Here is a 25,918-nt window from a genome sequence, read left to right on the forward strand (position 1 = left end):
TAGTAATTGGCATCTGCTCCCTGTCTCCTAATAGACACAACCTTGGTAATAATGGTATTGTTGTTCCAAGCCATTTGCTCAAGATATTTAAAGTTTGGTGCCATAAAGGCTGAATAATTGAACAATCCCAAATACAATGAATAAATGTACCTCTATCTTTTTGACATTTCCAACAAACATCATTATTTGTCAAACCCATTCTGTTAAGTCTAAGAGGTGTCAAATAAAACCTATGTAAGATTTTGTACTGTGTAAATTGTCCTCTAGCTTCTCTTACATATTTGCCGGTGTTTGACAAAATTCTTTTCCACTCTTCGAGCCCAAATTCAGTCCCAAGATCCTTTTCCCATATCGTCTTTAAATTAATGCAGTCATTGCTAAGCACCTGGTTGGTCATCCTGTAAAATACGGAGGCTTTTTGTTGAGGATGGGGTAGTGTTAAAAAGTCCAAGATATTGTTTCCGTCTGTGTGCTGAATTTTTGTGGAAACACAATTCCTAATTTGAAGATATTTCCAGTAGTTATCTTTTCCCTTTAAATTATATTTCTGTACAAGATTATTATAAGACATAAACACACCCTGAGCAAGTTATTTTTAAGCAATGTGTAAAAGATGATTTTGAAACACCTTTTTTCTTTATATGATAATAATGTATCACTGAGAACTGTCATAACAAAAAAAAAGTAAACACACACACGCTCATTCACACACTACAGGCAATTTTGCTTACTGTATGTCACTTATTACACATTAAACGCCTGGTTTCCACCTGCAGGCTGTGTTTGGAAATAATAAAAAATGCAAAGAATTCACTGTAAAAAATAATCTTGTTAAGGAACAAATTTAAATCTTGGTAAAAAAATATGCTAGAGTTTAGACTGCACATGGCCAACATGTTCACATCCTAAACCTTTACTTAACCCTGATTATTATTATTATTATTATTATTATTATTATTATTATTATTATTATGTCAGTTATAGGGAGGCTCTGGGCGATTTGTTCAGCACTGTCCTTGCCCATCCAGGGTACAGGTTCGATTTCCACATTGGGTCTGTGTACATGGAGTTTGCATGTTCTCCCTGTGCTTGGTGGGTTTCCTCTGGGTACTCTGGTTTCCTCCCACAGTCCAAAGACGTGCAGATTAGGTTAATTGGCGTTCTCAAATTGCCCATAGTGTGTGAATGTGTGTGTGTGTATGTATGTGTGCACTGAGATGGATTGCCACCCCGTCCTCACCTCTTGCCCTAAGTCTCCTGGGATAGGCTCCAGGCCCCTGCGACACTGTACTGTACATAGGACCAAGCGGTATAAATGATAAGCGAGAAAGAGTGAGTGAGGAAGGCCTCATTCACTAAACCATGAATCTTCAAGATTTTTTTTTTTCTTTTTTTTTTTTTATTTTTAAAATTATTTTTGGGTCTGAGTCATATTTCTGTTTACCACATCTTTCAAACTTTAATTAAACAGTCTTATAGGATTAAAATGACACAAAATAAAGAAGCAGCCTTTATGCTGTATTCTGAAAGGGAGAGACTTTATCTAAAGAGCACACTGCTCTCTTTATATGCTGCTAACTCAGGCATTTGAATCTTATATATATATATATATATATATATATATATATATATATATATATATATATATATATATATATATATATATATATATATATATTCATTATTATTTGTGATCCATTTGACAAATTCACAACCTATTCACCTAATTCACCTAAAATCTAACCAGAGGGCATACTGAAAAAAAGCATGACTTTAGAACATTTGCAAAAGCTGCTGATTTAAATGATGCCTAAATCTCAAAAGACACCAGAGATACATAATTCATTTTCAAATTGAGGCTATCAGTTTAACCCAAACTGATCAGGTAAAATGTTTTGATATATATATATATAAAAGGAATATGTTTCACCATCTTCCTCACTATGTGGTCTACAACATAAAACTGCACAAATTACACTGTTGACTAATTATGTAATGATAAAACAGAACTGTCATTAATAAGTTAATGCTCATGTGATATTAATGCCTATGCCAGTTCTGTGCTGTTTGTCATGCATTGATGATAGTCTAGTCAGAGCTTTTTGAGTTTTGTTCTATTTGATATTTGAATGCATTTTTCCCTCCACATTTTAGAGCACGAGTTGCTGCCAGTGTGCGAAAGTGATAACCATTTGCTTTCAACCTGAGAAGCATTAAGCATCTATCAAGTACACTACAAGTGTGTGATTTTACACAGCTTCTTACCTCTTACCTCTCACATTCTCCATTTATTCATAAATCAATATATGAGCTCTAATCTCATTTGTGTATCTTTTTTTCCCCAGACACACTCTTCAACAGGAACTGTAAAGTACATAACCCTATTAAGTTACATGGACTTCTCAGCAGATTTTCACCTCATGAATGAGATGCTCAGGATCTTTTAGAAGTTCTGTGGTTCATCTTAAGAACTAAAGCACAAGGCAAAATGTATGAATATAATTATTGGGAGGTTAAGGCCAAGGCTTTTTTAGAGCTATTAAGGTCAGCATGTAAAATAATGTAAATTAGTCTAAGATGGACAGAGCAGAATCAATAGAGTATGACTAACAGCAGAATAACGTAGAAGATGGATCATAAATTTAAATGAGCTCTCAGAGCAAAAAGCCAAAGCTTTTTTTCCCCTCATTTTTTTTTCTTTTCATTTGCACAACAGCTAGAGATTACTTCTGGTTTAGTGCATATTCATGGCATTATTATTTTTTACTGACAGTAAAGTGGAAATAAAGTTTCACTATCAAACCCATAGGGAAGGAACCAGCTAAACTAGAATAGTGTTGATAACATCAGAGATAGATTGCATATACATTGATTATCATGCAAAATTACAGGATTATGTTCACATTTTCTTACTTGGATATCTGTTTTGTACCTTCAATCTTAAAGTGTGCTGTTCAAAAAAGCAGAAAAAAACAATTTCACTATACACCATATATCACCATACAGTAGATCAGCCATATCATTACAATGCAAAACATTATGAACAGAACTTTGTAGGTTCCCGGTGGCTTAGTGGGTAGCACTGTTATCCTGCACCTCCCGTCTGTGTGTGTCCCTGTGCTTGGTGGGTTTCCTCCAAGTTTCCTCCCACAGTCAAAAGACATGCTAATTAAGCTAAATAGTATTCAAAAATTGCTTGTAATGTGTATGTACCCTGCGATGGCTTGGCACCGTGTCCAGGGTGTACCCCTCTTCATGCCTTTACAAGATAAGTGGTCCAGAAGATGAATGAATGATAAATGTGTAGCTTCCCCTTGTGCCACCTGGGCAGCTCTGGGTCCACGGGGCATGACTTGACAAGACCTTTTGGGATGTACTGTAGTATCTGGCACCATGATGTTGGCAGTGGATCCTTTGGGAGCTGAGAGTTGTGGGGCGGGCTCTCCATGTATCAGACTTGTTTGTCTGGCGCATCCATTGGGTGCTTGATTGGATTGGGATCTGGGGAGTTTGGAGGATGGATCGACAACCTTGAGCTTTTTGCCTGGTGAGCACCACGTAGCAGGATGTAGTGAACTGGGTATTCTTTTTTGTGCTATATTGGCTTTTTTATGGGATAGGACTGAACGGGCTAGGCATTGCTCCCCACTGTCTTGAGTGCCCATGATCCTGTCACCAGTTTACTAGTTTACTTGAATAAAATTGATAATCAATGTTAATGTCTTTTTTGTGGTATTAATGTTATGGCTGATCTGAAAAGTTACTGATTGTACAATAACGTGGTGTTGAATTAAATCTGGGTTTTAGTGTGTGTGACTGTGCATTATAACGTCTGACACTTGGTATACAGATATTTGACAACAACATCGTAATTAATTCAGTCATTAATTAGCCAGGCTTGTCTTTTTCATCTTCCTTGAATCGCTTTTCCTCCCCTCCTCATATTTGTGTGTATGTGTGTTCCATGTTGTCCCTCTATAGACCGACTGTCACACATGCCTAATCAATTTTGGCAAACTGAGGCAACACAACAAAGAAACTGATTAGTATTCATGGACACAACAAATCGAGCTGACCTTGTACCCTGCTATGAATATGGAACACGTGTCTTCCTTAAGACAGATCACTTGTTCAATTGCTTACCTTTGTTTCTTTTCCCTACACACAATTGGACTGCTATCACTGTTAAGTCGTTAGAAAACTCTTTTAGCTCCTATTCTTATTCTTTAAGTCTAAACAGACTTTTCAATTGTGTATGCTTTCTTCAGTTAAAACTATATAACTGTAATTAATCATAATAATGTTTGAATAAAGTATATGCACTCATTATGGATAATTTTTAGCCTTTTACAGTCATTCATCTTCAGTAATCAAGTGATTCAAATGCAGTGAAATATCCTGAGCTTATCCTGGGAAGAGCTGGCTTAAAGTGAATGGGCAACACGTGATTCCACCTTGTATACACACCTTCACACAATCAGTCAAACATGGGGCATGGAAGGAAACAAGAAAACCTGAAAGAAACACATGTGGATCCAGAGAAAACATGCAAAAACTCCAAATAATCCAGATAGTATCCTGAGCTCAGGGTTAAAATGAGGACGCTGAAGCTGAGAGGTGGTAATGCTACATGCTACACCATCGTGCACTTGCCTAGAGTACATTCTTACACTCATTCACTTCTGAGCATAGTACTCTTTTCTCTTACTTTGAAATGTGGATATAGTGCACCTTAAGACATACACACATTTGGACAATTATCTTCAGTAGGGCTGGTCTTGTGATGACTGTAGTTGATAAATATACTGTATATGGTATAATATATTTTAGTTTTATCTTTTTGCATGCACGAAGTTTGACAAAAGTTTTTTTTTTTTTTTTTTTTTTTAAATAAAAGCTACAGTACAACCTTATCATAATAAAAAACAAAACTAAATGGCCAACAAGATGAAGTTAAACCTTTGCCTGGGAAAAGGAGTAGAGTTTTCGATTAAAGGATCTTTATCTTGATCTTGTCTTACTTTTATTTGCCCTGTACCTTGTGGTGACACTAACCTCATTAAAACTTGTCTTGGCTAGTTTTGTCTTGGACTGGACAATAACGGTCCTTACTACAGTCCTACGTTTTGGAATAAACATTTAAAGGTATACCACATTGACTTGCCTAGACACACCAACAATACATTCCAATGGTACACAAGGAGTACACCATACGTCATAGTCCTGTGATAATGTAATTTTTATTAAAAGCCTTTAAAACTTATGAAATGCTTGTGATTATACTTCAGTATACTATAGGAACATCTGACAAAAATATCTAAAAACACTGAAGCATCAGACTTCCTAAAAATGAATATTTATGTAATTCTCAAAACTTTTGGCCGTGGCTGTACAAAGGGGTGAAGGTGATTAAACTACAGGCTCGTGTACTTGAGAAGATGAGATAGCCTGATCCCAAATAGCTTCCTGACACATATTTAGTGCACTACGGAGGGTAGGAAGGCTTTATTTACAAACCTTACGCAGTGCACTCGTATAAAGGAATGAAGCATCTGTTTGGATCGGTTCATCAGCGCCTGCTGGGGGACTGTTGCCAGGTGTCAGTCGTGTCCTCCGAGGCAACCAATCGGACGCGGCGGGGGGCGTGGCCAGAGCGCAGACTCTCCGGCGGAGGAGGGAGGATCATCCGCGGCGTCTCGCGTTTAAACCAAGCGCGAGGACATGGGTGCGCAGCTGTGAATTCGCCTTTTGCACGTCGTTCACCGAGCTCGCGCGCGCACCTCGACTAGCAGCATCAGTCACAGCAAGTCGTTATTCCTCAGCACTTGGGTGTCGTCTTTCCCTGCACTTTGGCGCGTTCGGGACTGAGGAAACAAAAAATGATGGACCAGGACAAGTACCTGCCCGAGCTGCTGGCTGAGAAGGAAAGCTTGGATCCGTCGTTCGTGCATGCGATGCGCCTTCTGGCTGAAGGTAACGATTATGTGCTCTTCCTCCTCCTCATCCGCTCACTGTGTGCATTAAACTGTCAGCGATACAACACTTGCAGTTGATCATTCATTTGTTCACGAGTGTTATTGATTATATCATCATCTTATAAGCGATCCGGCGTTTTGAGCCCCAGCTGAGGGAGTCGTGTCCGGGTGCAAGTGCCTTCCCCTCCATTAGGAGTCAGGGAGCTGGTCCTCAGGTGTTAAAACACTGGATGTCTCAAATGTAGATCTTTTTAGATTTTGTCTACAGGTTGTGTCTCTCTTTGACCTTTTGTGTATGCGTGTGTGAGTGTGTGTGTGTGAGTGTGTGTACATTGTTCAAGCTGTTCAGAGTGTCACCCTGACTGACCCAGAGACGCATCAGATCCGATTCAAGCGCTCAAGTTCTTCCTTCAGCAGATAAGGCGAGAGATCACAGAGTAAGCAAATGTAAAGGAAATTGAGTTTTCATAGGGGACACCCTGGCTCACTGACTAGTATGGTTTTCTCGCACCCCAGGATCAGAGGATCGAATCTCTTCTCGTATCAGTGCACATGGAGTTTGTATTTTCTCCCTGTGCTTTGTGCTTTTGCTCCTAAAATCCTAAGACATATGATGTTGGTTGATGTATTCTTTTTCAGCTTGCCTGTGGCATGTGAGATCTGTGCCCTGCATTAAGGTGGCACCCCATTCAGGGTGTCCCTGTCTTGTGCCCTAAACTTCCTGAGATACTGTAGGCTCCAGGCTTCACACCTCCCTACACAGGATAAGCGGTATAGAAAAATGAATGAATGTATTTGCATATTTTCCTTTTCACAGCTCAGCTGATGCATTTGTTATGCACATTGTACACACCTGACATCCCCAGGTAGTATTAACTCTTTTAGACTCCTCCTGGACTTATATAACACTGTGTAGGTGTGAAATACAAGTCTGGGGATTACTTCTAAAGAGGAGATACGTTACAGTACTACCCAGCATTACTCATGTCCTGCTTTTACTCTCGAATGTGAATCATGTAACAGGAGAGAATAGCTTTGATCTGTTTCTCAGCTTTGCATTACATTTATTTATGCTTATGTTTATTACTCATTTAGTCAGGCTCATATCTAAACTCAGGAAAATGTGCACATTGTTTTGCTTTATTGTTATCAGTGCGAGAAACACTGATAAAACTGCTGCTTTGTTCTAATGCTTTTCTCATATTATTGATATATTCCTTGAACTCTCAATTAAGCAATGTTATTCAATTAACATAAGATCTCTGGCTTTGATAATTAGTGATGATAAATGATATTTTTGGATCCCATTAACACAAAGATCCATTCATATCACTGATTACTTCTGAGACTAAAAGGCTTCTAATGCATTGTTATTTCCACAGAAAATAAAGTCAAGTCCTTGAAACAGAGAACAATAAGATTACTGTGTACTTACAGGGTAGTGAACTTGTTTTATTATCGCTGTAATAGTTTAAATAAAATTATGATAGGATTTTAACTCCACATCATAACATAATTTAAGCAATTAAAAACAATTACAAATAATATGGTGGTGATGTGTGATGTTCTTTTTAATCTTTAGGAAAGGTGTCATTATGATACCTATTCTTTATTGATTGTGATGACTACACACAATTAACACATACATTTTCTAAATCTAAAGCTTTTATGCATCAGTTTTACTGTATGTAAAATCATAAATGATGTTTAAATGTAAGTCACGGTGCCATTCTATATTATATTGGTCTGATAAAAAATATTGTACATAAGTAACCCCACTGTTACAGCCACGATTATTCTCTAATAAACACACTTTTACTTTTTTATAACAATTTGCAAATGATTAATGCTAACAATTTCTTTTGTTAACACTTCATGAGTTTTAGTCATTTCTTGTTACGATGAGTGCTGTAAAACATTTGCAAAACAAGTCCTATTCCTGTCATCACTTGTTATAGCAGCTATAAACAGTTGGTCAGAAGATACATACAGTAGGACCTCACAAAAAAATGCATATTTTTGTAAAAATCTATTGATTGAAGTTCAATAATATTCAAAAGAATTACATTAATACAATATAAACTTATTGCCAGGGAGACTGTCATACACAATATTGATTATGTCAATTTATTATTTTTTTTCTAATAACTATTTAGAGCTTTAGAGTTAATTAAATGATGCTGCTCTGGTATTTGATAAGATAATGGGTGAAAAATCTTTGCGTGTGATTTCATCCTGCTTTAGAACATGTTCCTTATAAATATTGTTAATCTCCAGGGTCAGGATATATATATATATATATATATATATATATATATATATATATATATATATATATATATATATATAGATATATATATATATATATATATGTGTGTATGTGTATTGAGAAGTGCTTCAAAAGACTAAAAGGGAGATCTCAGAAAGCCTGTCTCACCCAGAGGGGGGAAGAGCCTCTGTGTCTTGACACACATGACAGCTGGGGATTTTTGCTTCTCTCCAGCAGACAGGGATGATAAATGTGTTTGCTAGTGTGATGCAGCTGAAGTTAAGAGATGTTAATGTGCTGAAAGTCATGCAGCATGGGCCTTGTTTCACACACTCACTTGAGCTCAGTGACACTGAATATGGAAGATCATTTTTTCATTTTCAGGGTTTTTTTCAATTGATGGTGAAAGTATATGCTCTAATTTTATTTGGTTTATAGTATGTTATGGGCATGTAAAGGAGAACTGAATGAGGATTTATAAAACAACGCATTGTTCAAACTCCTTTATGCCACAGGGCTGTTGAATTTTTACATTTTATTCGTCAGGCATTGTTAATGTGATTTAATAATTGTTTTACTGTGGCGCTGACAGTATTTTTTTATTTTTTAATATTTTAAGGCAAATCAGAGGGTTTACATTAATGCATTTGTTTGAATGTGCTATCGTTTCTATAGTAACAGCTAAATCACAAAGATGGATTAGTTGGACATTCATAATTATAAAAATAATAAAGTATAAAATAAACAAAACCAAAGTATTTTTTTATTTTAAATTAATTAAACACATTATTTAATATATAATTAAATTATTATTATTATTATCATTTTATAAAATGCCATGAGAATAATATATATTTATTTAAAAATAGTTTTTTTAATAGTTACAGGTCTTTTTTAAAGATTTTAAATAAAAAATATTATATTTTAGATTATATTATAAAAAGGTATATTAACATTTATACATATTAAAAATCATATATTTTAATCCCTGGACTTTAATATGTTATTATAATACAATGAATACATATTAAAAGTATGTACAATGTTGTTAAATCGTTAAATAGTAAAAAAAAAAAAAAAAGATTTTTAGTTTTTCTTGAACATGACAATCTGACATTTTTATATTATTACCTAAAGAAAGAAAATTTGATGCTGGGGATAGCACAGCTATTTATACCTGCTATTGAAACAGAAACCAACTTGTTTTCTGTCTAATTGTGATATAATACATTATATAATATAAAATTAAATTTAATATAAATGTAATAATTAAAAGCTCATGCCATGTATAAAATTGTAATTGTTGGCACATCTTTGTGGTTTAAGAGATTAGAGGTAACACACTGGGACTTACTGTTACACCTTATTATATTTAAAGAATAATTGGTCATCTTTTTCAGTAAATAGCTATCAGTTAATTTGCATTCTATTAACTGTAATCGTGGCAAAAAATACGGTAATCAGTGTCCTTCAACACACAGTATCCATATTCCTATTTGCTTAATTTTAATCAGTGAGGCTATAACAAGCAAATTATATTAATAAGATTAGTGCTGTTAGTGCATAAAAGCCGGTCAAGGATGTCTGAGTGTTGATCATTGACATGATAAAGTATATTCAGAGTCCTGTGGGTTAATCTTCTTTTGAAGTCCTGAATAATAAGCCAGACTGATGCATCACTGTCTGTATTTCAAAAATAAATCAAAATCTTTTTCAACTAAATATTTGGATAGACATTTAAACATATTTTCCTTGCAAGACGTCCAGATCTGTTCCATTTCACCTGCGCAGTAGAACTGAAACACAGGCAAGACTTTACATGCTGCTTGCATTCACATCAGATTCGATTCTCCAAGGTACATTTGTGTGAGAAAATTCTATCAGCTCGGTTTTTCTCTGTAAGAAGCAGCTTGTCTGTAAAGTGCTGCATTAAGAGTGAATTTCTGTCTGTAGAAGAGTCTGAAGATGGATTTTCACAACTGTTCAATTTTAGCACAGAGATGAAAGGAAATGCACAGGAAGATGAGGTGTCACCTCAAGGACAAGAATGGACTAGGATTCATGCACAATATTGCTATCGTGAACACATCAGCACTAAAGTGTGTGCTGTATTGTGTATATGTACATACCGATCAGCCATAACAGTAAAACGCAAAACATTAAGCAAAATATTGTGTAGGTTTCTCTGGTGCCACCGGGGCAGCTCTGGGCCCTTGGGCATGACTCTATAAGACGTCTGGGGGTGTGTTGTGGTAACTGGCAACGTGACGTTAGCGGTGGATCCTTTGGGTGCTGTGGGTTGTAGTGCCTTTTTGTTGTAGCCGGCACTGAATTTCTTCCACCAATTTGTGCTACATTGGCTTTTCTGATGAGCTGACCTTTGCTTCCAACAGGCATAAATGACACTTTGGGTGACTATGAACCTGTCACCCGTTTACTGATACATAATCCATAATCAGTGCTATTCAGTTCACCTAGTGTTAGTGTTGTAGTTGCTCAGTGTATACTGGTTATATGTTTATTTTGGTATTTACTGTATAGATAAGTGTAAATATTTATACACGTACAAGAAAAAAATGTAAATTGTGTTAAACGTTAATTAGCACTTGTACTAATTACTGTCAAGGCATTGTTTTCTATGTAATAGGAATGTAATAGGAACACTTGCATACCTGGTGGTCATTGATGCATGTGCTCATCAGGTGGCAGCGGCACGTTGCATAAAATCAGCCTTTAATTAACTTTAGGTTATTTTCATCTCAGAAAGCAGAATGGGGGAAAAAAAGTCTGTGATGTCTGTGTCTTTATCAACTGCATGGTTGTTGGTGCCAGATGGGCTGGTTTGAGTTTCGCAGAGTTCCTGGAAATTTCCCGACAAAACAGTTGCTAAAATTTACACTGAACAATAGAGATTAAACAGTTTTTTTTTTGTTATTTCATTCTTCTAGGCTGTAGCATGTTCTTACTGAGAGAGTTTAGAGGACAATCACCAGTCTAGTATGAGCCAACAGGAAGTCTATAGTAACACACATAAGCACTCTTTCCAACCATGGTGGACTGAAAAGCATCACAAATGTTGAGGTGGATGAGTTACAACACCACATCAGGTAGTGATTCACTCCTGTCAGTCAAGAACAAGAATCTAAGGCTTTCGTGAGCGAAACAACTGAAAACCACGGGTCATCAAACTTTCTACCTTGATGGTATTAAAGCAGAAGTGAAATGCTTGGATAAGTGCATTAGAATAAAAATTATTACTATCTAGAAAAATAAAGCTACTTTTCCTGAACAATCAAAAGTCCCGGTTTGACTCGAACACCCTTCCTGGCAGCTTGAACCAATCAGGTGATCTTTCTCTAAGAGGAAGAGAGGAAGTAAAAAAAGTTCAGCATAGTACATAAAATATCCGATGAACAGAACATTAAGACAAAATTCGCTATTCAGCCGTGAATGTTGAATATGTTTGATGATGTAATAGTAGTAGTCAAACCATGACATTCACTCTTTTAAGTTCTAAAATCGCAAGAGTGTAGATAACTCCCTCTCTTCTTTTTTTCTCGCAAAGAAATGTCAGTAAATTTGTGTCTGTTCCTGTCTGATCTTTTAATATACTTGTGACAAGCAGCTATTTGATGTTTTACCCACCAAATCAGTGGGGAATGAGTGAGGGTCCCTTAAAAAAGGAAACTGTCTTAAGACTGTGTATGTAACAAATAAAATTTGAATATAAATTTAAGTTCTGATGGATGATAAGTAAGAACACAGAAATGTAAATTTTCTGTTCAGAGATGATGGGGGTACAAACTTTTGCACTCAAATCAAGGTCTGGATGCTTTGCTCTGATATTAAAATGTATAAATTCTGATCTAGTTTTCTCCCAGAAACAGCATTATGGTTGTTAGTGAGTCTTTATTTCTAGCCCTTGACTTTAAAAAGTTTGAAATGGCTTTCTTATAGTACCTGTTCATGAAACAAGACACCAGATTTATTCTCAGATATGTCAGATTATATATAAAATCTTATCAAGAGAAGCTGCCTCTAGTGACCTGACCTGAAGCCCCCCCAAGCGACAATATGGACAGATACATATTGATTTATACAGGCACTATTTGGACATGGTTGAAAGTGATGCTGAAATGCAGCCTTCTTTACTTGTGTTGTTGAAATAAGACCCCAGAGTAAACAGCTGTTCAGCCGGCGCTAACGTTTAGACAGCGCCTTATTGGTTTGTTTAAATGTCATCTTAAGACACTGGCTCTTAGCCAGCCAACTTTTATTTATCCAACCGTATTACTCAGCCATGTTTTATTTAATACCCCAGAAATTCCCTCCGTGATTGGCAGCTCTGTTAGCAGGGCATGTACCGTGACCAGCACCTTGACCCATATTGAAGTGACTCCAGCCCATTCTCACAGCACTTTGGCTCACCCAAATCTGTCTTCATGTTTTAGGATCAGCAGCTGCATGCTTTTGTTCCCGATAGCGCTGTGCTCAGAGAGTTCGCGCTGAAACGCAGGGAGAGGAGAGGGAGCTTCAATTAGAACGTATGAACAGAACCAAGCAATAACTAATGACCCAATGAAGAGCAGTAATGACTTATAACCCCACCCTTGCTTTTACTGTGTTGTAAATTAAATAACTAGCAGATAAGCAGCTTCGCATGTTCCATGATTGATTTTTTTATGTAAAGCAGGTAAATGATTAAGGCCAGGGCTACGGTTCAGTTTATCAGGACTCATTTATGTCTATAAAAATCCAAAGCCACAGGCTTTGCTTATTTAACACAATCCTTATTCCTTGGGGAATGAAGTTATGTATCCAGTTATTTCAGGGGAGAGAAGATCTTTTTATTATTGATCCAGTAATTTGGAGCGAAAGGTATTTTACTGTTTATTCATTCTCATATCTAATACTGAAATTAGTTCTTGTTAGTCACGTTTTTTGTGCTTTTTGTGCTTTTTGTGATATCTGACTGTGCGATACACTGTAATGGACTGTCATGCCATCCACGGATTCAGCATGAGCCTGCCCATGTTAAAATGGTTACTGAATCGAAGGTGCCAGCTTTTCTAGCAAGAAAACCCTAGCAGGCAGTTAGTTAACCCTAGTCTTGAGCCACCACTCATTTTTTTTCATACTTTGCTTCCAAAGAGTCAGACGTTCTTGTATTTTTAAATGTAGTCTTCCGAACACACTCTCCGTGCAGTGAAAGCATACAGCAATAGAAAAACCTACAATGGAACACTATAAGTCAAGGGTTGGCATCCCTAAAGCCTGGATCTCAATATTATTAAAGCAACTTGACAGATAACAGGATGTCAACATCCAAAGATGATTTTTGGAATGTCCTTCAAGAAGCCTGGAGATCTATTCCTGGAGGCTGCTTAAAGAAATTACAAGAAAGCTTACCTATATATAGTTCAGGCTGTGTTGAAGAATAATGATGGTTTTACCAAATATTGTCTTTAAAGCTGGTGAGAATTATACAAGCTCTCTTTGTGTTACGCAGAACAGTGTTTCTCACACACTGGGAGTACGCACTGTATTTAAAAATCTGTCCGGAAAAACGATGCCATTAGCGATTAACTAGTAGCGGAAAGTTCCCTCCGCGCTACTGCTCGTGTATCTGTTTATTCGGATACCGCGAAAACGGTTTATTGAGAGGCAGTAAATTCATATATATATATAGGCCTATGGGAAACAACTGCTTCCAAAAACAAATACATTACACAATATTTTTTTTTATTGTCAGTGAATTAATGTCTCCATTGGTTTTGAATTCTACTTTACCCGAATAAAAAAAAAAAATTGTAGTGTTCATATGTCTCCTGGATTATTTTATGTGTTTTTGCACCTTTTGTTGAAGATAAATGGATATTTAAGAGACACCAATGTGATTCATTTCAGACAGTGACAATAATAAACATAACATTAATTGGACACCCATAGACCCAGGATCTGTTCCCTCATTGTGGACAGTTAATCTCTGTGTCTTCATGTTGCTGCAAATTAATCCTTAATTTTCATTAAATCTTCTAGAAGCAAAGCAATTAAACGTATCACTTTTATTATTTGTAAAATATTGCAATATGTTATAACCCAATTTAAATTATGTTATGGTTCAAAAATTGAAAAGTGACATAAGCCCGTATTAGACGTGTTGTTGTGTGACTGTCACAATCAGCTGTTTCAGATAGCTCTAGTTTTGCCTACTGCAGAGATGACCTTTTGTTCCACTGTATAGTGAAATAAAACCCGTTTGACTATACAGTATTTACCCTATTCTTGCTTATAGCGTTATGATGACTTATACAGTATTTACAAGATTCTGCTGGATGATTTGATGCCCCACCATGCATAAAGGTGTTAGGATGGAAAAGTGCAGTGTCAGATCTACATTAAAATCACTTTTCAAATACCTGAAGTATCAATTGTCAGAGTGTCAGTGTGATGTACAGAGGATATAAAAATCTATCCATGTCTCCTGTAAAAATTGCAGATTTGGGGGATTTACAAAAAAATGAAAGCAAGTTAAATTATATCTAATCTTTTTCCACTTTTCATGTGATATTGCAACCCACTGAATTCAACTGAAAAAAAAAGTTGTAACGAGAGAAAAAGAAAACTTATAGTAACCTTGTTGGAGAAGTGTGCACCCCCTTAAAGGTCCTGTACAGTATACTTTCTTTAAACACCTCTTTCTTATACTAATAAAGGTCCATGATTGATCTAATGCACTCTCTGATCAATACATTTTGACAGTGGATTCCTGTGCATGCTTCGTAAGCTCTCTGTGGGCTCTGACTTAAGCAGCTTGATATATGCAGGATGTCAAGAAAACCTTAAAAAAACAGCTGATTCTTCTTTGAGGGTTCATTAGAATCACTTGGCAGCTGTATGATAATTAAGCAATATCACTCAAGAGCAAGTGCTGTTATGGTGGATATCATCACACCATGCTGATATCCAGCACAACCTCGAGTGTGATATTGATTTTATTAAAAAAAAAAAGGTCCACAAATACCATTGATTATGGACAGATTACAATATGTTTCCTTATTTACATCTTAACCAGAGTGACTTACATTTTTATCTCATTATACATCTGAGTAGTTCAGGTCCTTGCTCAAGGGCTCAACAGTGGCAACTTGGTGGTTGTGGGGTTTGAACCTGGGATTTTCCAAACCATAGTCCAATGCCTTATGAGCTACCCCTTTTACAATTATTTTTCTCTGCCTGCACATCATTTCAAATGTTAGTGGAGCTAAATAACTCAAACTGTCAGAGCTGCCGACCAACAGTTAGTGTTATTATTAGTGCTGCCAATCGATAAAAAAATTGAATCTAGTTAATCACAGTCATAGACTAATCACAAATAATCACAATTTTAAAATACTCAGATTTACTTGTATTATACACGTGTAGTGTTGAAATAAAGAAATTGATGACAAACTGGTTAGAGGAAACAGTTTTATAATATCTTAAACATCAATATTTTAAAAATGTTATATTAAAATCTCTCAAATGAGGCTATGTAGTACAGTATGTAGTACTGTATCAGACGGGGCTTCCCGCCAATGGCAAGGTTCAAACCTGGATCCTCAGATCTAAAAAGCAACAACCTAGAGCCTTCGCCACTTGAGCCACCACTCCCACAACTTAAATCTGACGTATTTTTGTAAAATACTTTGACGGTAGCTCTGGCACACAATGTTTTATCTAAACTTCCATATAGGAACTTTTTAATAATGAAACTGGCTGTTCATCACACACATGTTTCCTCAGTCATCTATGTATCCGTGTTAAATAAGCCATTATCATACACAGCCAGGAAACTGCGCTGCAATTATGGGACACCACTAGGGTCAAGCTTAGTCATATGATTTTTGTAAAAAATTTAGTAACGTGTTAAAATTTCTAGATTAATTACAAGCACTAGCACAATAATATTAACAGCCCTAGTTATTAACAGTATTACTAATATTAATAGTTTTCTGGGTTCTGGGGTTAAATCCCAAATGGCAGTAAATGCACAGCTAATGCGTTAGGGTATACTATCACTTATTCAACACAATAAATAGTGCCTTTTATTAGGTTATAGTTATCTTTGTAGCTCACCTTAGGTGTAAATCATGTCAATCAATTGGGAATGACTTAGAAGCAGTTATTAAATAAAGAAAGTGTTGTTTAGATGACATAACTTGATCAAATCTCTTTTTGTGCTAAACGTGCTTCTGTGACTTAGGTCATATGTACAGCCCCTATTTCTCCCATGCTGTGACCGAGGGTTAGTGTAATTAATGACTGTAGAACACCTTGGACACAGAGTGATATATAAAGTTAAACGTCCCAGTGTTGTTACTATCCATTATCACCACTCGTGGAATGCCTCTTCTCCAATCAGATTACCTGGCTGTTCACAGTTCACAATGATTTTTAGACACATTTGGAGGAATAAAATTCACTATAGAAAAACCAAAATCTGAGATAGGGAGGCTTAAAAGCCCCTAGATATTAGAGCATCTAATATTGTACTTAAAACAAAATGGATACAAAATCAATTAAAAAACAAAGAAAATTTTATATATGGTATGATTAATATTATTATTTAAAATGTTGTTGAATAAAAACAATTCTTGGTTATGTGGGTATGTAAAATAAAGCAAATGTTTTGTAAAAACAGCTAACTGATTGGGTTGGTGCTTTCAGGTGTGTCTCAGAAATCAAGAAGCATCGTTAAAAGAAAATTCGCAAGAAAAATCTCGCCTCAGGAATCATTAAATATAGATTTAGTTTTGTTTTTGGGTAGCAGCATGTATATCTGGTTCTGGGACGCTTCTGGAGCATGGTGGACCTGATGAAAGTCGAGCTGGGCAAGCCTCTGGCTCACAGTAAGACATGCCCTTGGATACGCAACAGGACAGTGTAAAAGGTAAAGCACCCCCTATATCGACTGGACCATAGTTTCAGAGTGTGGCGGTGTCCAGGGTGAGGAGAATCCCTGCACCGAGGGGCAGTGAAGGACAGACAGCGAAGACCTGGAGGAAGGAGCAGTGCTCACCACCCAGCTGGCTCAGCTCAAGAAGGAGGTTGATGGATGGACTGGACCTCCAGCACACAACCCCAAACAGAATTTAGTGCTATCACGAACTTTATCCTGATAGCTCTGTTAAGCTTCTTAGCCCTGTTAAGGTTTCTAAAAGCCTTGTTAAAATTCCGAATAGCTATAGTTCTTGAGATTCACATTCTAGTTACTGAAAGCCCTTTAAACTATGAGATGGTTCCTGACAGCCCTGTTAACCATGAAATTCTTATTGTTAGCCATGCTCACACTGAGATCCAGGCCAGTTGGAGCTGACCCATGCTCTGCTCCACCTGACCCATGCCCTGCACCTCCCGGGTCAGGCCCGGCTGCCTTTCCCTCTCTGCACCCTCTCCTTTTAGTACAGCAGTTTCTTCTGGTGCTGCTGTTTCCAACGACTAGGTTTGAGAGCGGTGCATTGATTTCATCGCTTGGCTGTGGGGGCCAACTCAGCTTACTGTATATTGTAATAAGTTTGGAGGCCTTTTATTTGGCCCCGTCTCTTCCTTCTGTGTTCAGTCCTGAGTCTTACAGGTGTGTGCGAGTAATGTGAATTTAAGGAATAATACTACTGTATTTAAGCCTCGTGTGTTACACTGCAGTTTTGTTTTGCTGTTTAGTTTATCATTGCGTTGTTTAAGTTCTGCTTGAATCTGTACGTTTATTTCTGTTTCAAAGCTTCTCCCTGGTTCCTAGATTTGAGTTTGTTTAGTTTTACTTTAATAAAATCTTACCGTCTGCACTTACAGTACGCCGTACCTGCAGCATATCCTTTCATGACATGCTGGTGAAAAATGAGAGGGTTTGCACTCTAAAAAAACTGAAATATTATATCAGGGATGTATATGCTTTTTATCTCCACTGAAGATGCAAACAGCAAGACTCTTCCTGACACGGTGGGGGTTTCCTGCAAACTTATTATTGTGGAATAGCTTCCCTTTAGTGTATCTGCAAGTGTATAAGACAGTATAATTTCCTGTCTTATCTGCGTTAGGAATTTCTTTCATGGTTTTTAAAATCCAAATTTTTAATATATACAGTGGTCCCTCTGCATACGTACGAACGCCCCACCTTAGAGTTTTTGCCTTAAGAACTGAAATTTTGCAAACCGAGCCAAACCGAACGCCGGCTAAACTGTGCGTACGTCTGGGAGCCGTTACAAACTTGTTCGGATCAGAGGAAAGCCAAGTGAAGCTAGTTCGCGGTTGTTTTTTTTTTATGTTTTTTTTTTTTTTGGCATTTTATGTACAATTTTGTAAAGACATAGCAAAGAAGAGAATTTTTTTAAAGCAGCCGGTGCCAGGAGGAATCATAAATTAAGGTTAAGTGAGGTTTCATGTCTTTTTATTTCATATTTTTACATTATTTACATGTCTTTTTTTTTTATTTTTCGGTTGTTTTTATATGCAAACTATAATTGTAGTGTTGGGAATTGGTAAAATTGTTAACATTAATGCCTGGCGTTTGCATTATTTTCTATAGGAAAATGTGTTTCACAATACAAATACAACATTTCACCTTAAGAACTCAGCTTCAGCATGGATTAAATCCGTATGCCAGGGTACCACTGTATCTGGTTTCTGTAAATCCCCGCACACCTGCACCAGGTAATCATTTCTTGATTATGTGACTCCGGTCTGATGGCGGTTGCAGTAGTTTTATTCTGGCTAGATTAGCTGAGGACTGGAGGGCTTGTATAAATTGTTCCCTCCTATTTGTTAGCTAGCTGTCACATTATAAAGGCAGTATTATGGTACAGTAGAATGCTTGAGGGTATAAAATGAGTAAGGGAAAGCTATGTGATTGAAATAGCTCGCATTTACCACGAGGGAGAAGCCTTTCTATATTAACTGGAAAAAGAAAAGCTGATTACCATCACTGGCGTTTTTATCACCACGGCTGTGGCACTTTATTCCCATTGATGAATACAAACCCCGAATATAAACGAACCTCACATGACTGTTTATCTGTAAAACTGGTTTAAGGCTAGGTGATTTCAGCTGTCTTTAGGGTGAAGACTTGAATCATATCAACCATAGTTTTTTTTCTTCAACTATTGCTCACCCTGCATCGCAGCATAACACACTGGGAGGAAGGCACTATTTGCACTGTTCTGCAGACATGAGCTCATAGAGGTCCGCAATTATACAGTGTCACTGTGATGGACAGGAGAAAGAGATCCCTCTGTTCATCCATCCAGAGATCACGCCCTATTTCACTTTCTAAGGTGGCTGTGGCATTGACAGTATCCAGACGTGTGACCTCCAAAAAGACAAAAAAAAGCCAATGGATTTTCTGTTGTACCACTTGGGTGCCCACTATTTTTCCTTTTAAATTCTAAATCTATAGTTCTTGTGAAATATAGTGAATTAATTTTATTTATGATTCAGTGGGTGAAAAGTTTAGCCCCACTCATTCAAATGTGTACGATAATAACTAGACTAATTATTGATACTGTACTCTATCTTCTTAAAAAAAAAGGTGAACTAAAATTTCATTTTAAAATTTGTAAATGTTACTATGGCCAACACACTTCAATGATGGCAATCAACTTCCATGGTGTGGTGTTTAATTTACTAAGACAGCTGCTATGTAAGTGCATGAACCTTTTTTTTTTTCATTTGAAATTTAAATTGCATATTCAAAACAAGACTATAAAACTGTGGACAGAGTTTGTGGTGTGGTTATGTCTGGGGGGTGAGAAGACAACTATTATAGGCCGTGTTACCTAAAAACCTGGCTGCCATGGTTACCCCTCCTGACTCAACCCTTCCAATTTACCTGGGCTTGGGACCGACCCTGTGTCCAGTGGCTGGGGTTCAGGCATTGGGTGGGAATCGAACCCATGCCTTTGGCATGGCAGGCTATTAAAAAAGACTATTTTTTTAATCCCTGTTATAGTCTTTAGAGGCTTCTATGTAATGTGGCAAGCACTGGCCACTAGGAGAACACTACTCTACTGGTTCCACTTATCTGTGATCCATGTCTCACACATGATCCATTTGCCTGCGCTGTATTTGTTTGCAAAATAATGCTGAGATGGTTTTAAATACATGTTCTAATTATTCTGCACTCTTGTAAGTTTTCATTCTCTTACTTTTGGTTCATGTCAGCAGGAGTCTTTTAAATGCAAATTCGCAGCACTCTTGCAAGAAAATTTTACACTGTAAGCAGATATTTAAGAGAATATAAACAAACTGGGGATTTGCCTAAATATCAAAGAACATCAGAATCGGCTTCTAGCCGTGTGAAGCATAAAGGGTCAAGTCAGCTTTAAGCAGGTGTAAAAAGTGAGCGTATGAAACATCCTGATACAAGCTTCACCAGACGACACTTGTGAGATGACCTAACACAATAGTTACATTTTAAATTGAAATATAGACAGTCAGGCCAAAAATATTCATTTTCTACGCTACATTTTCAGAAGGGTAAAATTACTGGCCTGCATCAGGCAAAGAAAACTGAGGAGATTTGAAATGACTTTAATTGGGTTTAAATATTGGTCATCCTGAGCATCCCTCTTTGTGGCTATAAACTGAAGTCAGCTGACGACCTGGCTGTACTGAATAACCTGCTCATCATATCTATGGAGCTGTTCTTCCCCGATGGAACAGGCATATTCCAGGGATGCAATTGTGAAAGAGTGGTTCTAAGAGCATGAGAAACCATTTTCACACATATTGCACACCGTAATCTATGCCGAAGATGGTTAGATGAAATCTTTGTGTGTGAGCCTCTTTCTTTGGGCCAGGCAGTGTATTTATTTTGTAATAGCAACAAACCAAACCGCTGTAATATCTCCCCAACGTCAGGGGTGTCAAAATCTAATTCTGTCTGGACCACATGCACATTATTGTGAAATCCTTAAAGAATTTATTTTTAAATGTATTTTTATTTAACATATTTTATTGAGAAAAACAGCAATAATCTACTGTATACTGTATATGTTCTTAAATAAAAAAAAATAATTTTTCTAAGATTATGTCTCATGCCTGTCAAAATGGTTCAAAGAAAAACTGTTTATATACTTCTTCCGATTTAGATGATCTGTTTAAAAGTTTTATATTTCTGTCTTGGTATCATATTTAGAAAGCATTTGGAAATCAATCATAACATGTTTTGCTTGCAATTTTTAAATCTTCCTGAGTTTCCTCATGTTCGTCCCTGATGAGAAACATCCTGTTTTGAATTTAGGGCATATAGATTATTGCTGTTCCTCAATAGAATATATTCAATTCAATTCAATTCAATTTTATTTGTATAGAACTTTTAATAATTGACATTGTCGCCAATCAGTTTTACACAATTAAAAGAATTATTGAAGTTTTTATGAAATGTGATGAGCAGGCCGAGGACGACGGCGACAGTGGCAAGGAAAAACTCCCTGAGTAGGAAGAAACCTTGAGAGGAACCAGACTCAACAGGGAACCCATCCTCATTTGGGTGATAACGGATAGCAGGGATTGATCTGCATCATACTGCAGTAAATAAAAATACATTAAAAAAAATTATCAGGATTTCACAAAAAAATGCTCAAATGCTCTGAAGATTCCTGCCATCGGTGAATTGCAGTCTCTTAGTACGGTCTCACTGTGGGGTTGAAATGCTGGCACAGATATCAATATGTTCAGTTAAAGTAATCAGTTCCACAAGAATGCATTACGATGAAGCGTGCAGGGGCTCGGGTGGCATCTTCCACTTTGTTTAAATCACTAAAGTAATTTCTCTTTATCATTGAGCCCTAAAAAGCCTTGATGAATGGCCAAAGAAATGCTTTTAGTTAAAGAGAATGTAGAAGTTCTCAGCTTCAAACGAGTGAATTTCGCCACAAATTAATTGAATGGATTTCAGTACGGAATCATGACTTTAAGCGCTGCTATACTATCCCCTTGTGGTAAAAAGAGATTAAATCTGAGATCCGTGCCAGGCCTTCTGATTCTATTTGATGAAAAAAAGGCCTCTGATACAGAGACAAGCATCTGCCTAAAGCTGTTTTCATTTAAAGACATATTGATTTTTATGTATTATGAAAGCGAACTGTGTTCTCTACCATTCTTATAGCTGCTCGGTGGAGCCGGGCCAGATTACTTCATTTCATTTGTGAGTACACTCTGAGTCGTACCATATGGTCAGGTATGACACGTCTCAAATGAGAGCTAATAAATGATCGGGAGAAGATGTTCCTTCGGTTTCTTTGGGATCTACTACATTCACAACAACATTTCAGTTTTATTTCATGGAATAATACACAATGGGTGGGTTATAGTGAATACTGTAGGTTCATTCCTGAGTGGTGGGATTGTGTCATCTGTAGCTGCATGTCTGATAGTGCTTTATTTTGCTTATACTACAGCAATTTCCTAATGATTAGACACGTTCATTCATTAAAGAATCACATGTTTCAGTGTGTGGTTCAATAGGTTAAGGCTCTGGGTGCTGAACAGAAGGCCAGGGGTTCAAGTCCTACCACTGCTATGCTGTCACTGTTGAGTCCTTGAGCAAGGCTCTTAACCCCATCTGCTCCAGTGGTGCTACAGTATGAATATCCTGGCTGACCCTGTGCTCTGATTCCAACTGGGATATGTGGAAAAAAATAATTTCACTGTGCAGTAAGGATAATTGAATGTTACTTTATTAATGGTCAGCACTGTGGCCTTGCAACTCCAGGGTTTGTTAAGGTGAATCCCCACTCTGATGTGTGTGTGTGTGTGTGGAGTTTGGATGTTCTCCACATCCTTGGTGGGTTTCTTCCAGGTGCTACTGTTTCATCTTAAAGACATGCGGTGTAGGCTGATGGATGGATCACTGACATCAGAACAGCTATAAACACTTGTTTTCTCACAAGTCTGTCTCTCTCTCTCTCTCTCTCTCTCTCTCTCTCTCTCTCTCACTCAGAGAACAGCTTACCCTCTGACTCTCACCTCTAGCAAAGTGCTCGGAGAATGATTCCAAAAATCCCAACTAATCATCTCCGTGCAGTGATTTGCTGTGCAGCCAGTTCGACTCTGCTCTGCTATATAAGACAGATCAACATATGCGGAGTAATCCGAATGGAGAATTTGACAGCGCTGTTGTATACTGTGTTTTATCGTTTGTCATTTATTGTACAACATGCATTCTAATACTATAATTTGCATCTTTGAATACACAAACCTCGCTTCCGTATGTTGTGTAACACAAACAAAAATTATAGCATCTACATTTCCATCTCCATCTCTGTCTCTCCAAGTAGTGACAAAACACTTTCTGAAGCTGAAATTTAGCATGATTATAGGATCGACTCCTGCTGAAAGCTGTCTATTGCAAAACTCATCAAGCATTTTTCCCCCTTCGAAAACAATCATGCACGGGCTGATAGGTTAATGACAGTTATCATGACATTTCCAGGATTGTTGTGCTGCTCAACAAATTGGTAGTTTCCCCTGATGCTTGCCTCTTTATATCGCAAAGGAACTTTTTGCTCTTCTTGTTCCTCCCTCTGCTGTACTCTGCCATCATCTAAAAGGCTGGGGATGTTGGTCATGTTTGTGATTGTGGTGTTCGACTTCAATCATGTTTTTCAAGAAATCAAGCCTAAACTTGTGGAATCATTCGAGTAAATACTCATATATTGGTTATATTGTGGATTTGCAGTCAGTTTTAGAATCATTAGCACCGGTCTCGAAAAGACCACACAAACACACAGTGGTGTAAGTGGTAAATTAGCATTAACATTAGTAAATTAGCATTAACATTAACACCACACTTACTTTAGGCTGTAACTGTAACCTGACTAGAAGGAAGTTCTTTTGGTTTCTCGTGCAAAAAAAAAAAAAAGGAAGACACACAATCCTCCTCCCATTATGTACACCACTTATCCTGTGTAGGGTTGCAGGGGGGCATGGAATCTCTCCTGAAACTTAGGGCACAAGATTGTACATAACCCTGGATGCAGGGCGTAAGAACACACACTTACACAACCAGTCACACACTACAGGCAATTTGAACAACCATACAATCTGGACCTCATGTCTTTGTACTGTGGGAGGAAATTTGAGTTTCCAGAGGAAGGCCACTAAGCAAACTCCACACACACAAGTGAGATTTGAACCCCTGACCATGGAGATGTAAGATGACAGTGCTAACCACGAAGCCAACCTGCTATTATTAAATATTAAACGATTAAAGTTAATTAAGTCTATACTAAATACACTAGATAACACATTTTATTTTTTTTCATATTAAACTCAAGTGTCTAAGTGTCTAAATAGAACACTTTCAGCACCTTTTTTCCCTCGTCAGACACACACATATGCACACAAACACATGTAATTATATTTCTGTATGGCATTTTAATTTATTGTATATTCAATCTCTAAATAAAGGTTTGCCTACACTAAGCTCTTAATCATTTAGTTTTGCTCAAACATTTTCAGAAAATCCTTACTTGCAAGCAGTCATAAATCTCCCACGAAATTAATGTCCTTGCTTTTCATTGGAGCTCTTTCTTTCAGCACTTACTTTCATATTAAGGCTCCTTAATGAATAAATTGATGATGCAATGTTCGGGAGCTCAGTAGTTAAGATGTTGGACCACTAATCAGAATTTCACAGGTCTAGACCCCAGCACCGCCAAGCCGCCACTTTGAATAGTCTTGTCCCATTACTCATGTTCTTCATATTAAACTAAATTATAAAGGTTCAATTAAACAAATTTTTTACTGTGACAGGTTGCAAAGTGCCTAAAGATACTATTTAAAAGCTGTCTGTTTATGTAACAACCTCAGCAGCAACCTCATTTCCTCTCTCGTCTGTTCCAACCACTCAGCATTCAGCAACACCAGTATACTAATCAACCCCGCCTGATCATATATCACCATCTGCACCTGTTTCTCACTGGTTCATTCCTTCAGTTAGATGTTTCTATGCTTTAATGATGCTTAAGTCACTGTGTGGCTTAACAAAAAAAAATCCTAGGAACCTGGTTTGGTAGAGGGACTGGACTGAAAATGCCTGCCAAAAACAGTCCTTCAGGAAGCTTGGAGAACTTTGAGTACCTGGTGGAAACCCAAGCATGGGGTGAACATATAGAGAGAAAGTGTGTGCCAGTGAAGAAATGTCCACTCACACATACACACTTATATGGAATAAAATGCGCCAGGTACATGCTCTATTAAGGAACCATATTATTATAGTCAGATCTATTTCACTTTAAAAAAAAAAATTTCTAATGGAAAAGGGAGGGAATGCAGTCCCTGGGCATTTTTATTTATATTGCAAAATGGACATATTACTAGTAGCATCAAAATTCTAGTTACATGTGAGCTCTAGCACATTTTTATAACCACATGCAGAAATTCAGATCTCTTGACTTAATTAGCATCACTCTGTGCTGTAACTTCGTTACGGCTTGCCGAAAGCTGCAGGAACCCACTGAGCTGACATCTGTCCACCAACAGCCTGGAAGCTCCACTGCTTTTCCTTTATGACTCCAGAGCAGACTGGTGGAGGTGTACTGGCTCTTGGCGGCAGAGATTTATTCTAATTGCGGCGAGAGCGATGAGACGTCCTTTTCTTACTTGGAGGTCAAACTGTAACACTCAGTGAGTTTTC

General features: G+C 37.3%; 1 protein-coding gene across 4 annotated transcripts in view; it reads left to right on the top strand.

Annotated features, from left to right (window-relative positions):
• The first annotated feature begins 5,663 nt into the window (after positions 1-5,663).
• Positions 5,664-25,918, top strand: part of khdrbs2 (KH domain containing, RNA binding, signal transduction associated 2) — a 124,484-nt gene continuing 104,229 nt past the window's right edge. For all 4 annotated transcript variants that reach the window (XR_008361059.1, XR_008361060.1, XR_008361061.1 and 1 more), the window contains exon 1: positions 5,664-5,973. Coding sequence is in view for 1 of the 4 variants with exons in the window: in XM_053503063.1 (XP_053359038.1) it covers positions 5,880-5,973 (94 nt within the window). In the remaining 3 variants the exon portion in view is untranslated. The remainder of the gene's footprint in view (positions 5,974-25,918) is intronic.

This window comes from Clarias gariepinus, chromosome 8 (genome assembly GCF_024256425.1).
Source record: "Clarias gariepinus isolate MV-2021 ecotype Netherlands chromosome 8, CGAR_prim_01v2, whole genome shotgun sequence".
NCBI lineage: Eukaryota > Metazoa > Chordata > Actinopteri > Siluriformes > Clariidae > Clarias > Clarias gariepinus.